This window comes from Phocoena sinus, chromosome 15 (assembly GCF_008692025.1).
Source record: "Phocoena sinus isolate mPhoSin1 chromosome 15, mPhoSin1.pri, whole genome shotgun sequence".
NCBI classification, from domain to species: domain Eukaryota; kingdom Metazoa; phylum Chordata; class Mammalia; order Artiodactyla; family Phocoenidae; genus Phocoena; species Phocoena sinus.
The window spans coordinates 3,987,942-4,004,330 of record NC_045777.1 but is presented as its reverse complement, the minus strand read 5'-3'; the positions used below and the strand labels follow the sequence as shown (position 1 = coordinate 4,004,330).

At 44.6% G+C, this 16,389-nt stretch overlaps 1 protein-coding gene across 16 annotated transcripts in view; it reads left to right on the top strand.

The window, feature by feature from the left end:
• Positions 1-16,389, top strand: part of ZNF831 (zinc finger protein 831) — a 174,068-nt gene that overhangs the window by 52,526 nt on the left and 105,153 nt on the right. For 14 of the 16 annotated variants that reach the window (XR_004345756.1, XR_004345755.1, XR_004345757.1 and 11 more), the window contains exon 4: positions 8,438-8,589. Coding sequence is in view for 10 of the 16 variants with exons in the window: in XM_032605022.1 (XP_032460913.1) it covers positions 8,438-8,589 (152 nt within the window). In the remaining 6 variants the exon portion in view is untranslated. Of the gene's footprint in view, positions 1-8,437; positions 8,590-16,389 lie in introns of those variants that run through there. The other 2 variants (XR_004345759.1, XM_032605031.1) reach the window with 1 other exon arrangement.

The following is a 16,389-nucleotide window of genomic DNA, read 5'->3' as shown; positions in this document are numbered from 1 at the left end:
GATTAACCTATTTCATAAAATCAATAAAATGGAATCGATTAAGAAAATCAATGTACTTTGTAGATATGTGTTTTAAAGTATTTTCTTTTTCTTTTTTTAACATCTTTATTGGAGTATAATTGCTTTACAATGGTATGTTAGTTTCTGCTTTACAACAGAATGAATCAGTTATATATATATACATATGTTCCCATATCTCTTCCCTCTTGCGTCTCCCTCCCTCCCACCCTCCCTATCCCACCCTTCCAGGCGGTCACAAAGCACCGAGCTGATCTCCCTGTGCTATGCGGCTGCTTCCCACTAGCTATCTAACTTACTTTTGGTAGTGTGTATATGTCCATGCCTCTCTCTCGCTTTGTCAGAGCTTACCCTTCCCCCTCCTCATATCCTCAAGTCCATTCTCTAGTAGGTCTGTGTCTTTATTCCTGTCTTACCCCTAGGTTCTTCATGACATTTTTTTCCTTAAATTCCATATATATGTGTTAGCATACGGTATTTGTCTCTCTCTTTCTGACTTACTTCACTCTGTATGACAGACTCTAGTTCTATCCACCTCATTACAAATAGCTCAATTTCGTTTCTTTTTATGGCTGAGTAATATTCCATTGTATATATGTGCCACATCTTCTTTATCCATTCATCCGATGATGGACACTTAGGTTGTTTCCATCTCCGGGCTATTGTAAATACAGCTGCAATGAACATTTTGGTACATGACTCTTTTTGAATTATGGTTTTCTCAGGGTATATGCCCAGTAGTGGGATTGCTGGGTCATATGGTCGTTCTATTTGTAGTTTTTTAAGGAACCTCCATACTGTTCTCCACAGTGGCTGTATCAATTTACATTCCCACCAACAGTGCAAGAGGGTTCGCTTTTCTCCACACCCTCTCCAGCATTTATTGTTTCTAGATGTTTTGATGATGGCCATTCTGACTGGTGTGAGATGATATCTCATTGTAGTTTTGATTTGCATTTCTCTAATGATTAGTGATGTTGAGCATCCTTTCATGTGTTTGTTGGCAGTCTGTATATCTTCTTTGGAGAAATGTCTATTTAGGTCTTCTGCCCATTTTTGGATTGGGTTGTTTGTTTTTTTGTTATTAAGCTGCATGAGCTGCTTATAAATTTTGGAGATTAATCCTTTGTCAGTTGCTTCATTTGCAAATATTTCCTCCCATTCTGAGGGTTGTCTTTTGGTCTTGTTTATGGTTTCCTTTGCTGTGCAAAAGCTTTGAAGTTTCATTAGGTCTCATTTGTTTATTTTTGTTTTTATTTCCATTTCTCTAGGAGGTGGGTCAAAAAGGACCTTGCTGTGATTTATGTCATAGAGTGTCCTGCCTATGTTTTCCTCTAAGAGTTTGATAGTTTCTGGCCTTACATTTAGGTCTTTCACCCATTTTGAGCTTATTTTTGTGTATGGTGTTAGGGAGTGATCTAATCTCACACTTTTACATGTAGCTGTCCAGTTTTCCCAGCACCACTTATTGAAGAGGCTGTCCTTTTTCCACTGTACATTCCTGCCTCCTTTATCAAAGACAAGGTGACCATATGTGCGTGGGTTTATCTCTGGGCTTTCTATCCTGTTCCATTGATCTATCTTTCTGTTTTTGTGTCAGTACCATACTGGTTGATTACTGTAGCTTTGTAGTATAGTCTGAAGTCAGGGAGCCTGATTCTTCCAGCTCCATTTTTCTTTTTTTTTTTTTTTTTTTTGGCAGTATGCGGGCCTCCCGCTGCTGTGGCCTCTCCCGTTGCGGAGCAACAGGCTCCGGACGCGCAGGCTCAGCGGCCATGGCTCAAGGGCGCAGCCGCTCTGCGGCATGTGGGATCTTCCCGAACCGGGGCACGAACCCTTGTCCCCTGCATCGGCAGGCGGACTCTCAACCACTGCGCCACCAGGGAAGCCCTCCAGCTCCATTTTTCGTTCTCAAGATTGTTTTGGCTATTTGGGGTCTTTTGTGTTTCCATACAAATTGTGAAATTTTTTGTTCTAGTTCTGTGAAAAATGCCAGTGGTAGTTTGATAGGGATTGCGTTGAATCTGTAGATTGCTTTGGGTAGTAGAGTCATTTCCACAATGTTGATTCTTCCAATCCAAGAACATGGTATATCTCTCCATCTATTTGTATCATCTTTAATTTCTTTCATCAGTGTCTTATAATTTTCTGCATACAGGTTTTTGTCTCCTTAGGTAGGTTTATTCCTAGATATTTTATTCTTTTTGTTGCAATGGTAAATGGGAGTGTTTTCTTGATTTCACGTTCAGATTTTTCATCCTTAGTGTATAGGAATGCCAGAGATTTCTGTGCATTAATTTTGTATCCTGCTACTTTACCAAATTCATTGATTAGCTCTAGTAGTTTTCTGGTAGCATCTTTAGGATTCTCTATGTATAGTAGTATCATGTCGTCTGCAAACAGTGACAGCTTTACTTCTTCTTTTCTGACGTGGATTCTTTTTATTGCCTTTTCTTCTCTGATTGCTGTGGCTGAAACTTTCAAAACTCTGTTGAATAGGAGTGGCGAGAGTGGGCAACCTTGTCTTGTTCCTGATCTTAGTGGAAATGCTTTCAGCTTTTCACCGTTGAGGATGATGCTGGCTGTGGGTCTGTCATATATGGCCTTTATTATGTTGAGGAAAGTTCCCCCATGCCTACTTTCTGCAGTGTTTTTATCATAAATGGGTGTTGAATTTTGTCAAAAGCTTTCCGTGCATCTATTGAGATGATCATATGGTTTTTCTCCTTCAGTTTGTTAATATGGTGTATCACGTTGATTGATTTGCGTGTATTGAAGAATCCTTGCATTCCTGGAATAAACCCCACTTGATCATGGTGTATGATCCTTTAAATGTGCTGTTGGATTTTGTTTGCTAGTATTTTGTTCAGGATTCTTGCATCTATGTTCATCAGTGATATTGGCCTGTAGTTTTCTTTCTTTGTGACATCCTTGTCTGGTTTTGGTATCAGGGCGATGGTGGCTTCGTAGAATGAGTTTGGGAGTGTTCCTCCCTCTGCTATATTTTGGAAGAGTTTGAGAAGGATGGGTGTTATCTCTTCTCTAAATGTTTGATAGAATTCGCCTGTGAAGCCATCTGGTCCTGGGCTTTTGTTTGTTGGAAGATTTTTAATCATGGTTTCAATTTCAGTGCTTGTGATTGGTCTGTTCATATTTTCTCTTTCTTCCTGATTCAGTCTTGGCAGGTTGTGCCTTTCTAAGAATTTGTCCATTTCTTCTAGGTTGTCCATTTTATTGGCATAGAGTTGCTTGTAGTAATCTCTCATGATCTTTTGTATTTCTGCAGTGTCAGTTGTTACTTCTCCTTTTTCATTTCTAATTCTATTGACTTGAGTCTTCTCCCTTTTTTTCTTGATGAGTCTGGCTAATGGTTTATCACTTTTGTTTATCTTCTCAAAGAACCAGCTTTTACTTTTATTGCTCTTTGCTATCGTTTCCTTCATTTCTTTTTCTTTATTTCTGATCTGATCTTTATGATTTCTTTCCTTCTGCTAACTTTGGGGCTTTTTTGTTCTTCTTTCTGTAATTGCTTTAGGTGTAAGGTTAGGTTGTTTATTTGAGATGTTTCCTGTTCTTACCTGTTTCTTAAGGTAGGATTGTATTGCTATAAACTTCCCTCTTAGAACTGCTTTTGCTGCATCCCATAGATTTTGGGTCGTCGTGTCTCCATTGTCATTTGTTTCTAGGTATTTTTTAATTTCCTCTTTGATTTCTTCAGTGATCACTTCGTTTTTAAGTAGTGTATTGTTTAGCCTCCATGTGTTTGTATTTTTTACAGATCTTTTCCTGTAATTGAAATCTAGTCTCATAGTGTTGTGGTTGGAAAAGATACTTGATACAATTTCAATTTTCTTAAATTTACCAAGGCTTGATTTGTGACCCAGGATATGATCTATCCTGGAGAATGTTCCATGAGCACTACAGAAAATTGTGTATTCTGTTGTTTTGGGATGGAATGTCCTATAAATATCAATTAAGTCCATCTTGTTTAATGTATCATTTAAAGCTTGTGTTTCCTTATTTATTTTCATTTTGGATGATCTGTCCATTGGTGAAAGTGGGGTGTTAAAGTCCCCTACCATGAATGTGTTACTGTGGATTTCCCCTTTTATGGCTGTTAGTATTTGCCTTATGTATTGAGGTGCTCCTACGTTGGGTGCATAAATATTTACAATTGTTATATCTTCTTCGTGGATCGATCCCTTGATCTTTATGTAGTGTCCTTCTTTGTCTCTTCTAATAGTCTTTATTTTAAAGTCTATTTTGTCTGATACGAGAATTGCTACTCCAGCTTTCTTTTGGTTTCCATTTGCATGAAATATCTTTTTCCGTCTCCTTACTTTCAGTCTGTATGTGTCTCTAGGCCTGAAGTGGGTCTCTTGTAGACAGCAAATATATGGGTCTTCTTTCTTTATCCATTCAGCCAATCTGTGTCTTTTGGTGGGAGCATTTAGTCCATTTACATTTAAGGTAATTATCGATATGTATGTTCCTATTCCCATTTTCTTAATTGTTGTGGGTTCATTATTTGTAATTGTTGTAGGTCTTTTCCTTCTCTTATGTTTCTTGCCTAGAGAAGTTCCTTTAGCAGTTGTTGTAGAGCTGGTTTTGTGGTGCTGAACTCTCTCAGCTTTTGCTTGTCTGTAACAGCTTTAATTTCTCCATCAAATCTGAATGAGATCCTTGCTGGGTACAGTAATCTTGGTTGCAGGTTTTTCTCCTTCATCACTTTAAATATGTCCTGACAGTCCCTTCTGGCTTGCAGAGTTTCTGCTGAAAGAGCAGCTGTTAACCTTATGGGGATTCCCTTGGGTGTTATTTGTTGTTTTTCCCTTGCTGCTTTTAATATGTTCTCTTTGTATTTAATTTTTGACAGTTTGATTAATATGTGTCTTGGCGTGTTTCTCCTTGGATTTATCCTGTATGGGACTCTCTGTGCTTCCTGGACTTGATTAACTATTTCCTTTCTCATATTAGGGAAGTTTTCAACTATAATCTCTTCAAATATGTTCTCAGTCCCTTTCTTTTTCTCTTCTTCTTCTGGAACCCCTATAATTCGAATGTTGGTGCATTTAATGTTGTCCCAGAGGTCTCTGAGACTGTCCTCAGTTCTTTTCATTCTTTTTTCTTTATTCTGCTCTGCAGTAGTTATTTCCACTCTTTTATCTTCCAGGTCACTTATCCGTTCTTCTGCCTCAGTTATTCTGCTATTGATCCCATCTAGAGTATTTTTAATTTCACTTATTGCGTTGTTCATTGTTGTTTGTTTCATCTTTAGTTCTTCTAGGTCCTTGTTAACTGTTTCTTGCGTTTTGTCTATTCTATTTCCAAGATTTTGGATCATCTTTACTATCATTATTCTGAATTCTTTTTCAGGTAGACTGCCTATTTCCTCTTCATTTGTTAGGTCTGGTGGGTTTTTATCTTGCTCCTTCAACTGCTGTGTGTTTCTCTGTGTTCTCATTTTGCTTATCTTACTGTGTTTGGGGGTCTCCTTTTTGCAGGCTGCAGGTTCGTAGTTCCCGTTGTTTTTGGTGTCTGTCCCCAGTGGCTAAGGTTGGTTCAGTAGGTTGTGTAGGCTTCCTGGTGGAGGAGACGAGTGCCTGTGCTCTGTTGGATGAAGCTGGATCTTATCTTTCTGGTCGGCAGGTCCACGTCTGGTGGTGTGTTGTGGGGTGTCTGTGGACTTATTATGATTTGGGGCAGCCTCTCTGCTAATGGTTGGGGTTGTGTTCCTGTCTTGCTAGTTGTTTGGCATAGGATTTCCAGCGCTGTAGCTTGCTGGTCGTTGAGTGAAGCTGGGTGCTGGTGTTGAGATGGAGATCTCTGGGAGATTTTCGCCGTTTGATATGTGGAGCTGGGAGGTCTCTTGTGGAACAGTGTCCTGAAGTTGGCTCTCTCACCTCAGAGGCACAGCACTGACTCCTGGCTGCAGCACCAAGAGCCTTTCATCCACATGGCTCAGAAGAAAAGAGAGATAAAGTAGAAAGAAAGAATTATTAGAAGTAGAAAGGAAGGAAGGAGGGAGGGAGGGAAGAAGGAGGGAAGGAAGGAAGGAAAAAGAGAAAGAAAGAAGATAAAGTAAAATAAAATAAAATATAATAAAGTTATTAAAATAAAAAAATAATTATTAAGAGAAAAAAAAAACAACGGACGAATAGAACCATAGGACTAATGGTGGAAGCAAAGCTCTACAGACAAAATCTCACACAGAAGCATACACATACACAGTCACAAAAAGAGGAAAAGGGGAAAAAAATCATAAATCTTGCTCTCAAAGTCCATCTCCTCAATTTGGGATGATTCGTTGTCTATTCAGGTATTCCACCGATGCAGGGTACATCAAGTTGACTGTGGAGCTTTAATCCGCTGCTCCTGAGGCTGATGGGAGAGATTTCCCTTTCTCTTCTTTGTTCTCACAGCTCCCGGAGCTCAGCTTTGGATTTGGCCCCGTCTCTGCGTGTAGGTCGCCGGAGGGCGTCTGTTCTTCGCTCAGACAGGACGAGGTTAAAGGAGCCACTGATTCGGGGGCTCTGGCTCACTCAGGCCTGTGGGGAGGGAGGGGCACGGAGTGCGGGGCGGGCCTGCGGCGGCAGAGGCGGCATGACGTTGCGCCGGCATGACGTTGCGCCAGCGTGAGGCGCGCCGTGCGTTCTCTTGGGGAAGTTGTTCCTGGATCCCGGGATCCTGGCGGTGGCGGGCTGCACAGGCTCCGGGAGGGGAGGTGTGGAGAGTGACCTGTGCTCGCACACAGGCTTCTTGGTGGCGGCAGCAGCAGCCTTAGCGTCTCCTGCCCGTCTCTGGGGTCCGCGCTGTTACCCGCGGCTCGCGCCCGTCTTTGGAGCTCCTTTAAGCAGCGCTCTTAAATCCCCTCTCCTCGCGCACCAGGAAACAAAGAGGGAAGAAAAAGTCTCTTGCCTCTTCGGCAGCTCCAGACTTTTCCCCGGACTCCCTCCCGGCCAGCCGTGGTGCACTAACCCCCTGCAGGCTGTGTTCACGCCGCCAACCCCAGCCTTCTCCCTGCGCTCCGACTGAAGCTCGAGCCTCAGCTCCCAGCCCCGCCCGCCCCGGCGGGGGAGCAGACAAGCCTCTTGGCTGGTGAGTGCCGGTCGGCACCGATCCTCTGTGCAGTAGTCTTCCCGCTTTTCCCTCCGCACCCCTGTGGCTTCGCTCTCCTCCGCAAACCCGAAGCTTTCGCCTCTGTTTATTCTTTTTTCTTTTTCCCTACCCAAGTACGTGGGGGGTTTCTTGCCTTTTGGGAGGTCTGAGGTCTTCTGCCGGCGTTCAGTAGGTGTTCTGTAGGAGTTGTTCCACGTGTAGATGTATTTTCTGGTGTATCTGTGGGGAGGAAGGTGATCTCCGCGTCTTACCCTTCCGCCATCCTCCCGGAAGTCTCACATTGTAGTTTTGATTAGCATTTCTCTAATAGTGATGCTGAGAAGCTCACTATTTTCTTTCTCTACCCTTGTCGTGCCCTCCCCCTGGGATGTGAAGGCTCTGTTTTAGAGATTATTATATTTTTTTGAATGTTTATTTCACCTTTTATTTATTTAACATCTTTATTGGAGTATAATTGCTTTATGATGGTGTGTTAGTTTCTGCTGTATAACAAAGTGTATCAGTTATATGTATACATATGTCCCCATCTCCCCTCCCTCTTGCGTCTCCCTCCCTCCCACCCTCCCTATCCCACCCCTGTAGGTGGTCACAAGCCTGGAGCTGGTCTCCCTGTGCTATGCGGCTGCTTCCCACTAGCTTTCTATTTTACACAGACCAGATGATCTGGAAGAGCTTCTCTAGGGGTCGCATGTGTGATGCCCGTTTTTTCAGAGGAGATGCTTTGGGCCTGACCTGTCCAATAACGGTAGGCACTAGCCACCACTGGCTCTTTAAACTCATTAAAATGAAATTGAATGTAAAGCTCAGTTCCTCGGACACATGAACTACATTTCACTCACTCTAGAGCTGCCTGTGGTTAGTGGCACCGTATTGGTCCACGCAGGTTATAGAAGACGCCCATCACTGTGGAAAGTTCTACTGGACAGCCTGTTTAGTAAGTAGTCAAGACCATATAATTCAGTATTTAATTACAGCAACTGACCTTTATTAAGCGCTTGTTGTGTGCTAAGTGGTGTGGGAAGCATTTTCTAGGTACTATCTCATTTCATCCCTACAACGGCCGCCTGAGTTGCATCCTGTTTTCATCCCCGCGTCCTGGCGGGAGAATGAGGATTGGAGGGAAAAGGGGTTCCTGACAGCTGATGAGCTGCCTGGACCTCACGTCCCTGTGTTCTACCAGGCTTCCCACACGGACCTGGATTTTATTCTCTGGGCATATCCTGTCTTGGATTTTTGTGCCTGTGAGCTCCCGGACACACTCTCAAGGCTGATCACTGCACACGTGCTTCTCGTCCCCCAGGTACAAAGGGAATTTCTTGCAAAGTCGTTTCCAGCTGAGAGCCAGCAGACTGAGGAAGCCACACTGGGTGCTGAGAAAAGACGGCCGTTCACCCCCATCCGAGGGGCCGGCCCCACGCAGGACCTGCGGGCAGGCTTCTTCCGAAACGGCAGGTAAGGCTCTCCTTGGAGGTGCATCCAAACCCGGCACCAGGCTGCTGGGATATGAAATGAGCAGAGCAGCCATCCTTGCTGTCCGGAGCCTGAAGTCCAGCAGGGAGATGGATGCATGTGGGGTGATGTGGGACAGTCAAGACCCTAAACTAGGGGAGAGGGTCCTGGGTGAGGATATTGAGAAGACAACAGACGTCCTCAAGTACTGGCCACGGATGCTCAGCCCTGTCCAAGTACAGATTCCCTCCAGGACCTGGAAAACCTGAATTGGAACTCTGGGTGCCTCTACTTTTCCCCATCATTAAAGAGGAAGTTCCCTGGGTTCTTTCCACAGGGCCGTTGTGAGGCTAAAATGGGTCAGTGGATGGGCTTTTGAATGAATGTGAGATAGAAGAATAGGGAGGAGTTATGATGTGAGAGCTGCAGGGAACATGCTTCCACGGGAGGTGGTAAGCGGGGCCCTCTCCATCATTCTCGGAAACAAACAAAGGATGAACTAATGGAGGCTGCTTCCTGGAAAAGGGCTATTTAAGGTGCAGTCACTGGGGCAACGAGGGCAAAATCGCGTAACTTCTCTGGCCCACAATTTCCCTCCCTTCCTCCCATCTGCCTGGCAGTCATGAGCCCAGCCTTAGCCTTGCTGGCAATGTGTTGACTGGGGAAGATGGAGACCATATTTGAGAAAGTGGCCGGTCCCATCTGGCCAGTGGTGACTGAATTACCACCCTTTTGTGGCTGATTGCTGTTTGTTTGGCTCAAGGGCTGACCCTGGGCTCTGCCTGCTGGCTGCGGTTTTGGTCCCTGGAGACAGTTGGCTGGGGCCCCTCCCCATCCCCCTCTGTGTGGCTCCAGCGCCCCCTGCGGGCAGATGGTGCTTCCATGCTGCCCCTCGACCCCCCACCTCCAACCCCGACGCCCTCTCTGGTAGGCAGGCAAGGACGAGGATTAGTCTTTTTCTCAGTGAGCGTTTAAATCAAGGTAGGTATTTGCTCAACTGGATGGCCAGTTGTGGAAGGCAAAAGCATGGTCTTTTTATGGAACGTCAGTGGTTAAGACCTCACGGGGGGAGGCTGAGTGGGTGTAGACAAAAGTGCAGTCAGGGCACCCGGTTTTGCCCTTTCTTCATTTTCTGTGGCTCATCACCTTGAACTCCACTGCTTTCCTCCTGGTCAGATGGATACAGCCAATGGAACTGCCCATTGGGGTGTTCATGGGCGATACCACCTCCACAGCAGAACCCACCAGAACCCACCAGAACTCTATCACTTGTCCCTAATGGCAGTGCTTTCCCACCAGCTCTCTTCCCAGCACCATAAATAGAGCTGAATCAAGCTGCTCCTGGAAACTCACATCAGCTTCTGTTTCCATTGCTAAGCTCCGTGCTAGAAACTGAAAGGGAAAAGACGACAATCCCTGCTCTGGGTAAATGTGGTTCAGGGTGAAGACAGACAGACAGGCTTGCTGTCCATCCTTTGCTCAAATCACATGGGGAATGACACTGGCGGGTCAGTGAGCTCCCTCCTGGGAATCTCCTGTCTGTGCAGCGAGGCCGTTGATGGAGGTCTTGCCCACCCAATGGCTCAGTGTGAGGATAGAGCGAGCTCGTGTGCGGCAGGGAATTTGCAGACTCCAAAGCAGGTGATAAATGTTGATTGTAATTATCTCCTGAGCATAATAAGCATACGTGCGTTAAGATCTGGCGTGTGCTGAGTGCCAATGAGTGTGGAGCGCGTGGTAACCAGTGTGCCTGTTGTTTAGCAGAGGACAAGGTCAGGGTTGGAGGAAGAGCCCCAAAGGGGGAGTTTCTCGGGAGAGAGACGGCTTCTTCTGGAAATTCAGGTGTAGGGAGAATAGAACAGAGGCTTTCTGGACTGGGGAAAGAAATTGCCTATGGCGGCCAAGGAAATTGCCACAAACTTGGTCCAAGGTGTATTCTCTCCCAGTTCTGGAGGCCAGGAGTCTCGCTGTCTCTCCGAAGCCTCTAGGGGAGGATCCTTCCCTGCCTCTCAGCTTCTGGGGACTCCAGGCATCCTTGGCTTGTGGCCGCATCACTCCAATCTCTGTCTTCATCTTCACAGGGCTTCTCCCCTGTGTTCCTGTGGGTCAAATCTCCCTCTGTGTTTCTCTTATAAGGACACTTGCCATTGAATTTAGGGCTCGCCCTAAATCCAGGATGATCTTATTTTGAGATTCTTCATTTCATGTGCAAATACCTTTTTCCAAGTAAGGTCACAGTCACAGGTTTCTGTGGCTTAGGACTTGGAGGTGAGGCATGATTCAACCACTAACCACTTCAACACTTTCCCCCCTATCCTGGGAACCGACAGAAGGGACCTTAAAATGTGTCTCTAAGTGGAAAAGGCAGCAGCACCCATGAACACTCAATTTACAATAATGCCCATCATCTGTGCTCTTGGGGTGTGCAAACAGCTTTTGGCCAGGAAAGTTTCTATTATAAGCTTAAATCAGTATGTATTCATTAAAACGGGATCACCCAGCCCACCACCCAGCAGGATGTGTTCACACTTGTGGGGAGTCTTGTCCAAGTGACTACAGGCAGCTTCCGATCGTGAGACGGGTGTGTGTTGGGTAAGGGCCCTATTTCGCTTCTCTTTGGGAAGAAGGCCTGTGGCCGGCTGGATAGGGGGTGGGCAGGGCCTCTGAGTGTGGCTGTGTGGGATGGTGTCCATAGGGGCTGAAATCCAGAGCCACCACTGGGTTGGGGCAGCCTTTTGCTCTGACTGTGGGCCTGTCAACCCAAAGCAAGGAGCTCCTTCCTCCTTCTCCCAAGGGGGTGGGGGACACCTTTCCACACATCCTCCAGTGGCAGTGGTTGCCTCTTCCTAATTTACATGTGTACGCTGTGTGCTCTAGGTACCCCCGGGGGACCCCCAGTGCCAGCAGAGAGACCAGCTGGAAAGCCTCTGATCTTCATGGTCCTCTCCACACCGTCTTTCCTTTACAAGCTTCTCTTGGCCTCAGGGAATGGCCTTGCTCCCTCCATGTTGGAGAATGCCCACTTCTGTACACTTCTGATCTCAACATTGGCCCTTTCCTACCAAAATCCTAAGAGCAAACTGTGGGCCCCCAGTGAATGGGGGATAAAACCAGCCCCAAACAGAAAAAAAACCAGAAACGAAATCTAAATAGTGGAGCTAAGACTGAGAGGCCAAACGTAATGCAAATCCCCCTGGGAGCCTAGTGTCCCCTCCCTCCGTGTAGGTATAATGTTGCAGCAAACAGCCCAGGGTGGTGACACATGTCTGCACTTTCATGTTTGTTACTGGAACAGCCAGTTGAGTCAGAGGTCCTGGGTCACTGGTGCCCATTTTCAAAGGGCTCCCTCCATGCCGCAGTGTCCACTCAGGACAGATGTGAGCCTGTGGGGTGTGGTCCTAAGCATTGGCCCGGGGAATATTAATCACCCCGCCACCCCCATTCCTTATTGAAGTGGTCAGAGAGGGAACAAGGATGGCAGGTTGGGTAAACCAGCAAGCCCGGAGTGGACGGGCTGTTATGGACATCACTGGGTTGCGGGCAGGCGGTAGAGTGCATTTAAAATAAATACCACCTGGAAATCAAAGGAGCTGGGAAGTTTATTTACACCATCTCCCAAAGCCAGTGTTTCACAACAGAGTGACAGGCACTCAGAGTGTTGGGTGTTTGAAGACAGAGTGCTATTACTTCAAAGGAACCTAAAGATGGCCCTTGGTCGCCCACCATTTACAAACAAATTTCTTGTGTCCTTTGACCTGGCAGGTCCTGGTTGGAGAGATCAGAGCTGGCTGCTCAGTGAGGGAGCTGACCTCACGGGGTGTGTGTGTGTGTGTGTGTGTGTGTGCGCGTGAGTATACTTGTGAATGCATGCAAACGTATATTTTTGTGGGGGGAGGACCTGGTTTCCACAGCAGGACAATGATAGGGTGATCTGTTTTTGGGTGACCTGAGGGGTTTGTAACTTGGGGGAAACTTGATGAAACCCAACAAAGAAATTGAGAATAACCTTTGCAGGGGAATTTCCAATTCGAAGGTAGGGAAAACCTTTGGTCCTGGTCCTTGAAGGCCAATTAGAATCAGCAAAACATTTCAAATAAGTAGACAGGAATACTTGTGTCCAGGGGGCCGACATAAGATATTGTAACAGATTTTTTCTCCTCTTTATTTGTGGAGAAACTTCCTGTCAATAATTTACGAAGATGAGAGAGAGGATGATTTTGAGAAATATCTTTTTTTTTTTTTTTTTTTTTTTTTTTTTTTGCGGTATATGGGCCTCTCACTGTTGTGGCCTCTCCCGTTGCGGAGCACAGGCTCCGGACGCGCAGGCTCAGTGGCCATGGCTCACGGGCCCAGCCGCTCCGCGGCATGTGGGATCTTCCCGGATCGGGATACGAACCCGTGTCCCCTGCATCGGCAGGCGGACTCCCAACCACTGCGCCACCAGGGAAGCCCGAGAAATATCTTTTTAAAGGTTGCTTAATTTCCCTCTCCTTTCAGCTATTCCAATAGCTTGGTACTAATCATTCGAATTAACAGATGGCTTGGTAGTGAAGTCATCTGCACACAGAAGGGCAGAGGAGTTATGAAGGATGGAGACCTAATTTATAAGATTTTATGGTAATTGGGATCTTTGAGACTCTCCTTAGAACTGAACTTCTTCATTTTTTTATTTTTATTCTTTTGACTTTCCAATACCACTGAATTTAATTTTTTTCTTTTTTTAAAATTTTTATTTTATATTGGACTATAGCTGATTTACAATGTTGTGTTAGTATCAGGTGTACAGCAAAGTGATTCAGTTTTACATATATATATATCTATTCTTTTTCAAATTCTTTTCCCATTTAGGTTATTACAGAATATTGAGCAGAGTTCCCTGTGCTATACAGGAGATCCCTGTTGGTCACCTGTTTTAAATATAGTAGTGTGTTTATGTCAATCTCAGACTCCCAATTTATCCCTCCCCCCCACCTTTCCCATTTGGTAACCATAAGTTTGTTTTCTGTGTCTGTGAGTCTGTTTCTGTTTCGTAAATAAGTTCATTGTATTTTTTTAGCTTCTGCATATAAGCGATATCACATAATACTTGCCTTTCTTTGTCTGACCTACTTCACTTAGTATGATAATCTCCAGGTCCATCCATGTTGCTGCAAATGGCATTATTTTATTCGTTTGTTTGTTTGTTATGAATGTCACATGCCTTTTATTTATTTTTAAATTTTTTTATTGAAGTATAATTGAATTACAATGTTGTGTTAATTACTGCTGTACAGCAAAGTGACTCAGTTATACATATATATATTCTTTATATATATATACATTTATATATTCTTTATATATATATACATACATATCTTCTTTTTCATATTCTTTTCCATTATGGTTTATCGCAGGATATTGAATATAGTTCCCTGTGCTATACAGTAGGACCTTGTTGTTTATCCATCCTATATATAATAGTTTGCGTCTGCTAATCCCAAACCCTTAATCCATCCCTCCTCCACCCACTCTCCCCCTTGGCACCCACGAGTCTCTTCTCTATGTCTGTGAGTCTGTTTCTGTTTCGTGGATAAGTTCATTTGTGTCATACTTTATATTCTACATATAAGTGATATCATATGGTATTTGTCTTTCTCTTTTTGACTTACTTCACTTAGTATGGTAATGTCTAGGTCTCATGTTGCTGCAAATGACATTATTTCATTATTTTTTTATGGCTGAGTAAAAAAATCGTATTCCATTGTATATATACACCACATCTTCTTTATCCATCCATCTGTCAATGGACATTTAAGTTGCTTCCATGTCTTGCCTATTGTAAATAGTGCAGCGATGAACACTGGGGTGTATGTATCCTTTCGAACCGTGGTTTTCTCCGGATGTATGCCCAGGAGTGAGATTGCAGGATCAAATGGTAGCTCTATTTTTAGCTTTTTAAGGAACCTCCATACTGTTCTCTGTAGTGGCTGCACCAGTTTACATTCCTACCAACAGTGTAGGAGGGTTCCCTTTTCTCCACACCCTTTCCAGCATTTATTAATTGTAGACTTTTTGCTGATGGCCATCCTGACTGGTGTGAGGTGATATCTCATTGTAGTTTTGATCTGTGTTTCTCTAATGATTAGTGATGTTGAGTGAACTTTTTTAAAACCTAAATTCAGTGGTCCATCCCATCCAAGTTCCCAGCAAAGGTGTGGAGGGAGCTGGAAGTTTCTTTGGAGACGTCAAGTATTGTTGACTTACCAGACGCCCCAGGCTGAATGTGACTAGGAACTGCAGCATTGTTCCTATTTCAAAGAAAGTCCTTCCTCACCCAGGGTCACTTCCAGATCAGGGCTGAGATGTGGAGTTAGGTGGATTTAATCTCAGACACTTGAGCTGCTTCACTGAAGGGACTGGTAAAAAATGGTTCTTAGATATCAAGTGGTTGAATATCCCCAGGAGAGCAAGCCTCCCCTTGAGGACAGTCCTCGTAATCCAGACGTTCTTCACGGGATTCACCTCCCAGTGGGAGGTCAGCTGGGGAGGCAGTGACTGTCACAGAATGAGAACAGTCCCTACTAAACTGACCGCTGATACATTTAGACCCCATTCAAACACTTCCCTTTGTCTCTCTCCATCTCTCCTTACTATTACTTTCCATCCCAGCCCTTCAGATTGACTTTCACAATGTCATGTAAACCGATTGCCAAGTGAAACCCCAAATCATGCTCAAGACATTGAATTTAATGAGATTGATGGGAGTGACCATTGGGTTGATTCATTCCCATTGGCAGAATCAGGGAACGAATAAGAGAAAACTGGTGAGGCTCATTCCAGAGAGTGACGGGAACATCAAAGGCTTAAGAGAAGCCCTTAGAAAAATTGAGGAAAGTCTAGAATATTTTGGGGATGGGAAAAAGTGTCTCTCGATAATCTTGCTCTGAAGGTAAATGTGAAAGTGAAGAATAGCCCATTGTTCTACCCTATAGTTTGGTGTAAAGGTGTACTCTGCCCCCATCAACGTTCGATGAACCTTTGTTGATGTTAACAATTAGCTCATAGCTTGTCATTATAACCCACAAACTGGAAGTTTGTTTTACTTTCATTTTTGTAGGTTCATCTGCTTATTTTCACAACGTTAGGTTTCGTGGTTTTTCAAGAGAAATTCTCCAAGCCCTTAATTTTCCACTGTTCACTGTGAAATTTTGGTCCCCATCATGAATGAATTCATTTTTCGTGGTCTTCCGTCCGTGGCAATGATCTCAGCTAATAAGGACCCTGTTTGCCCAGCTCCTTTGCACAAGGTGCCTAGCAGATCCGTAGCGTTTGTTGAGTGGCCAGCTGAGCTGAACAGCACAAGTGAGTCTCCTTATTTGAAGCTTCCTTTAAGCTCACCTTCAGTTGAAAGGACATTCAAAACCAGCCCCCAAATCTTTTTTTTTTTTTTTTTTTCCCAAATCTTTAAGAATGAAGGAAGGGGCATGCAATCTGGAGGTTTCGTTCCTGATGGTGTTTTGGGGATGTGTCAGCAATGGAAGAATCCAGTGGGGATCGAGTTTGGATGGCGGTGGCCTGAGCAGCATAAAAGCAAACTTCATCGTTCTTTTCCTCATAAAAGAAACTTCCTTATCTAAAAATAGTTCCAGCTCCCCCTGCCCCCTTGCTCGATTCAAATTTGGGGAATCGCCACCCGTAAGGATCATCTAACGCCACCTCTGCTTTACAGGTGAGAGCTCTGGCGAGACACAGATGGGGGCTTTGAGCCGGCAGGTGTTCACTCTGATGTCTTTTAACCTGGGGTCCTCTCTCACGCCACAGCGG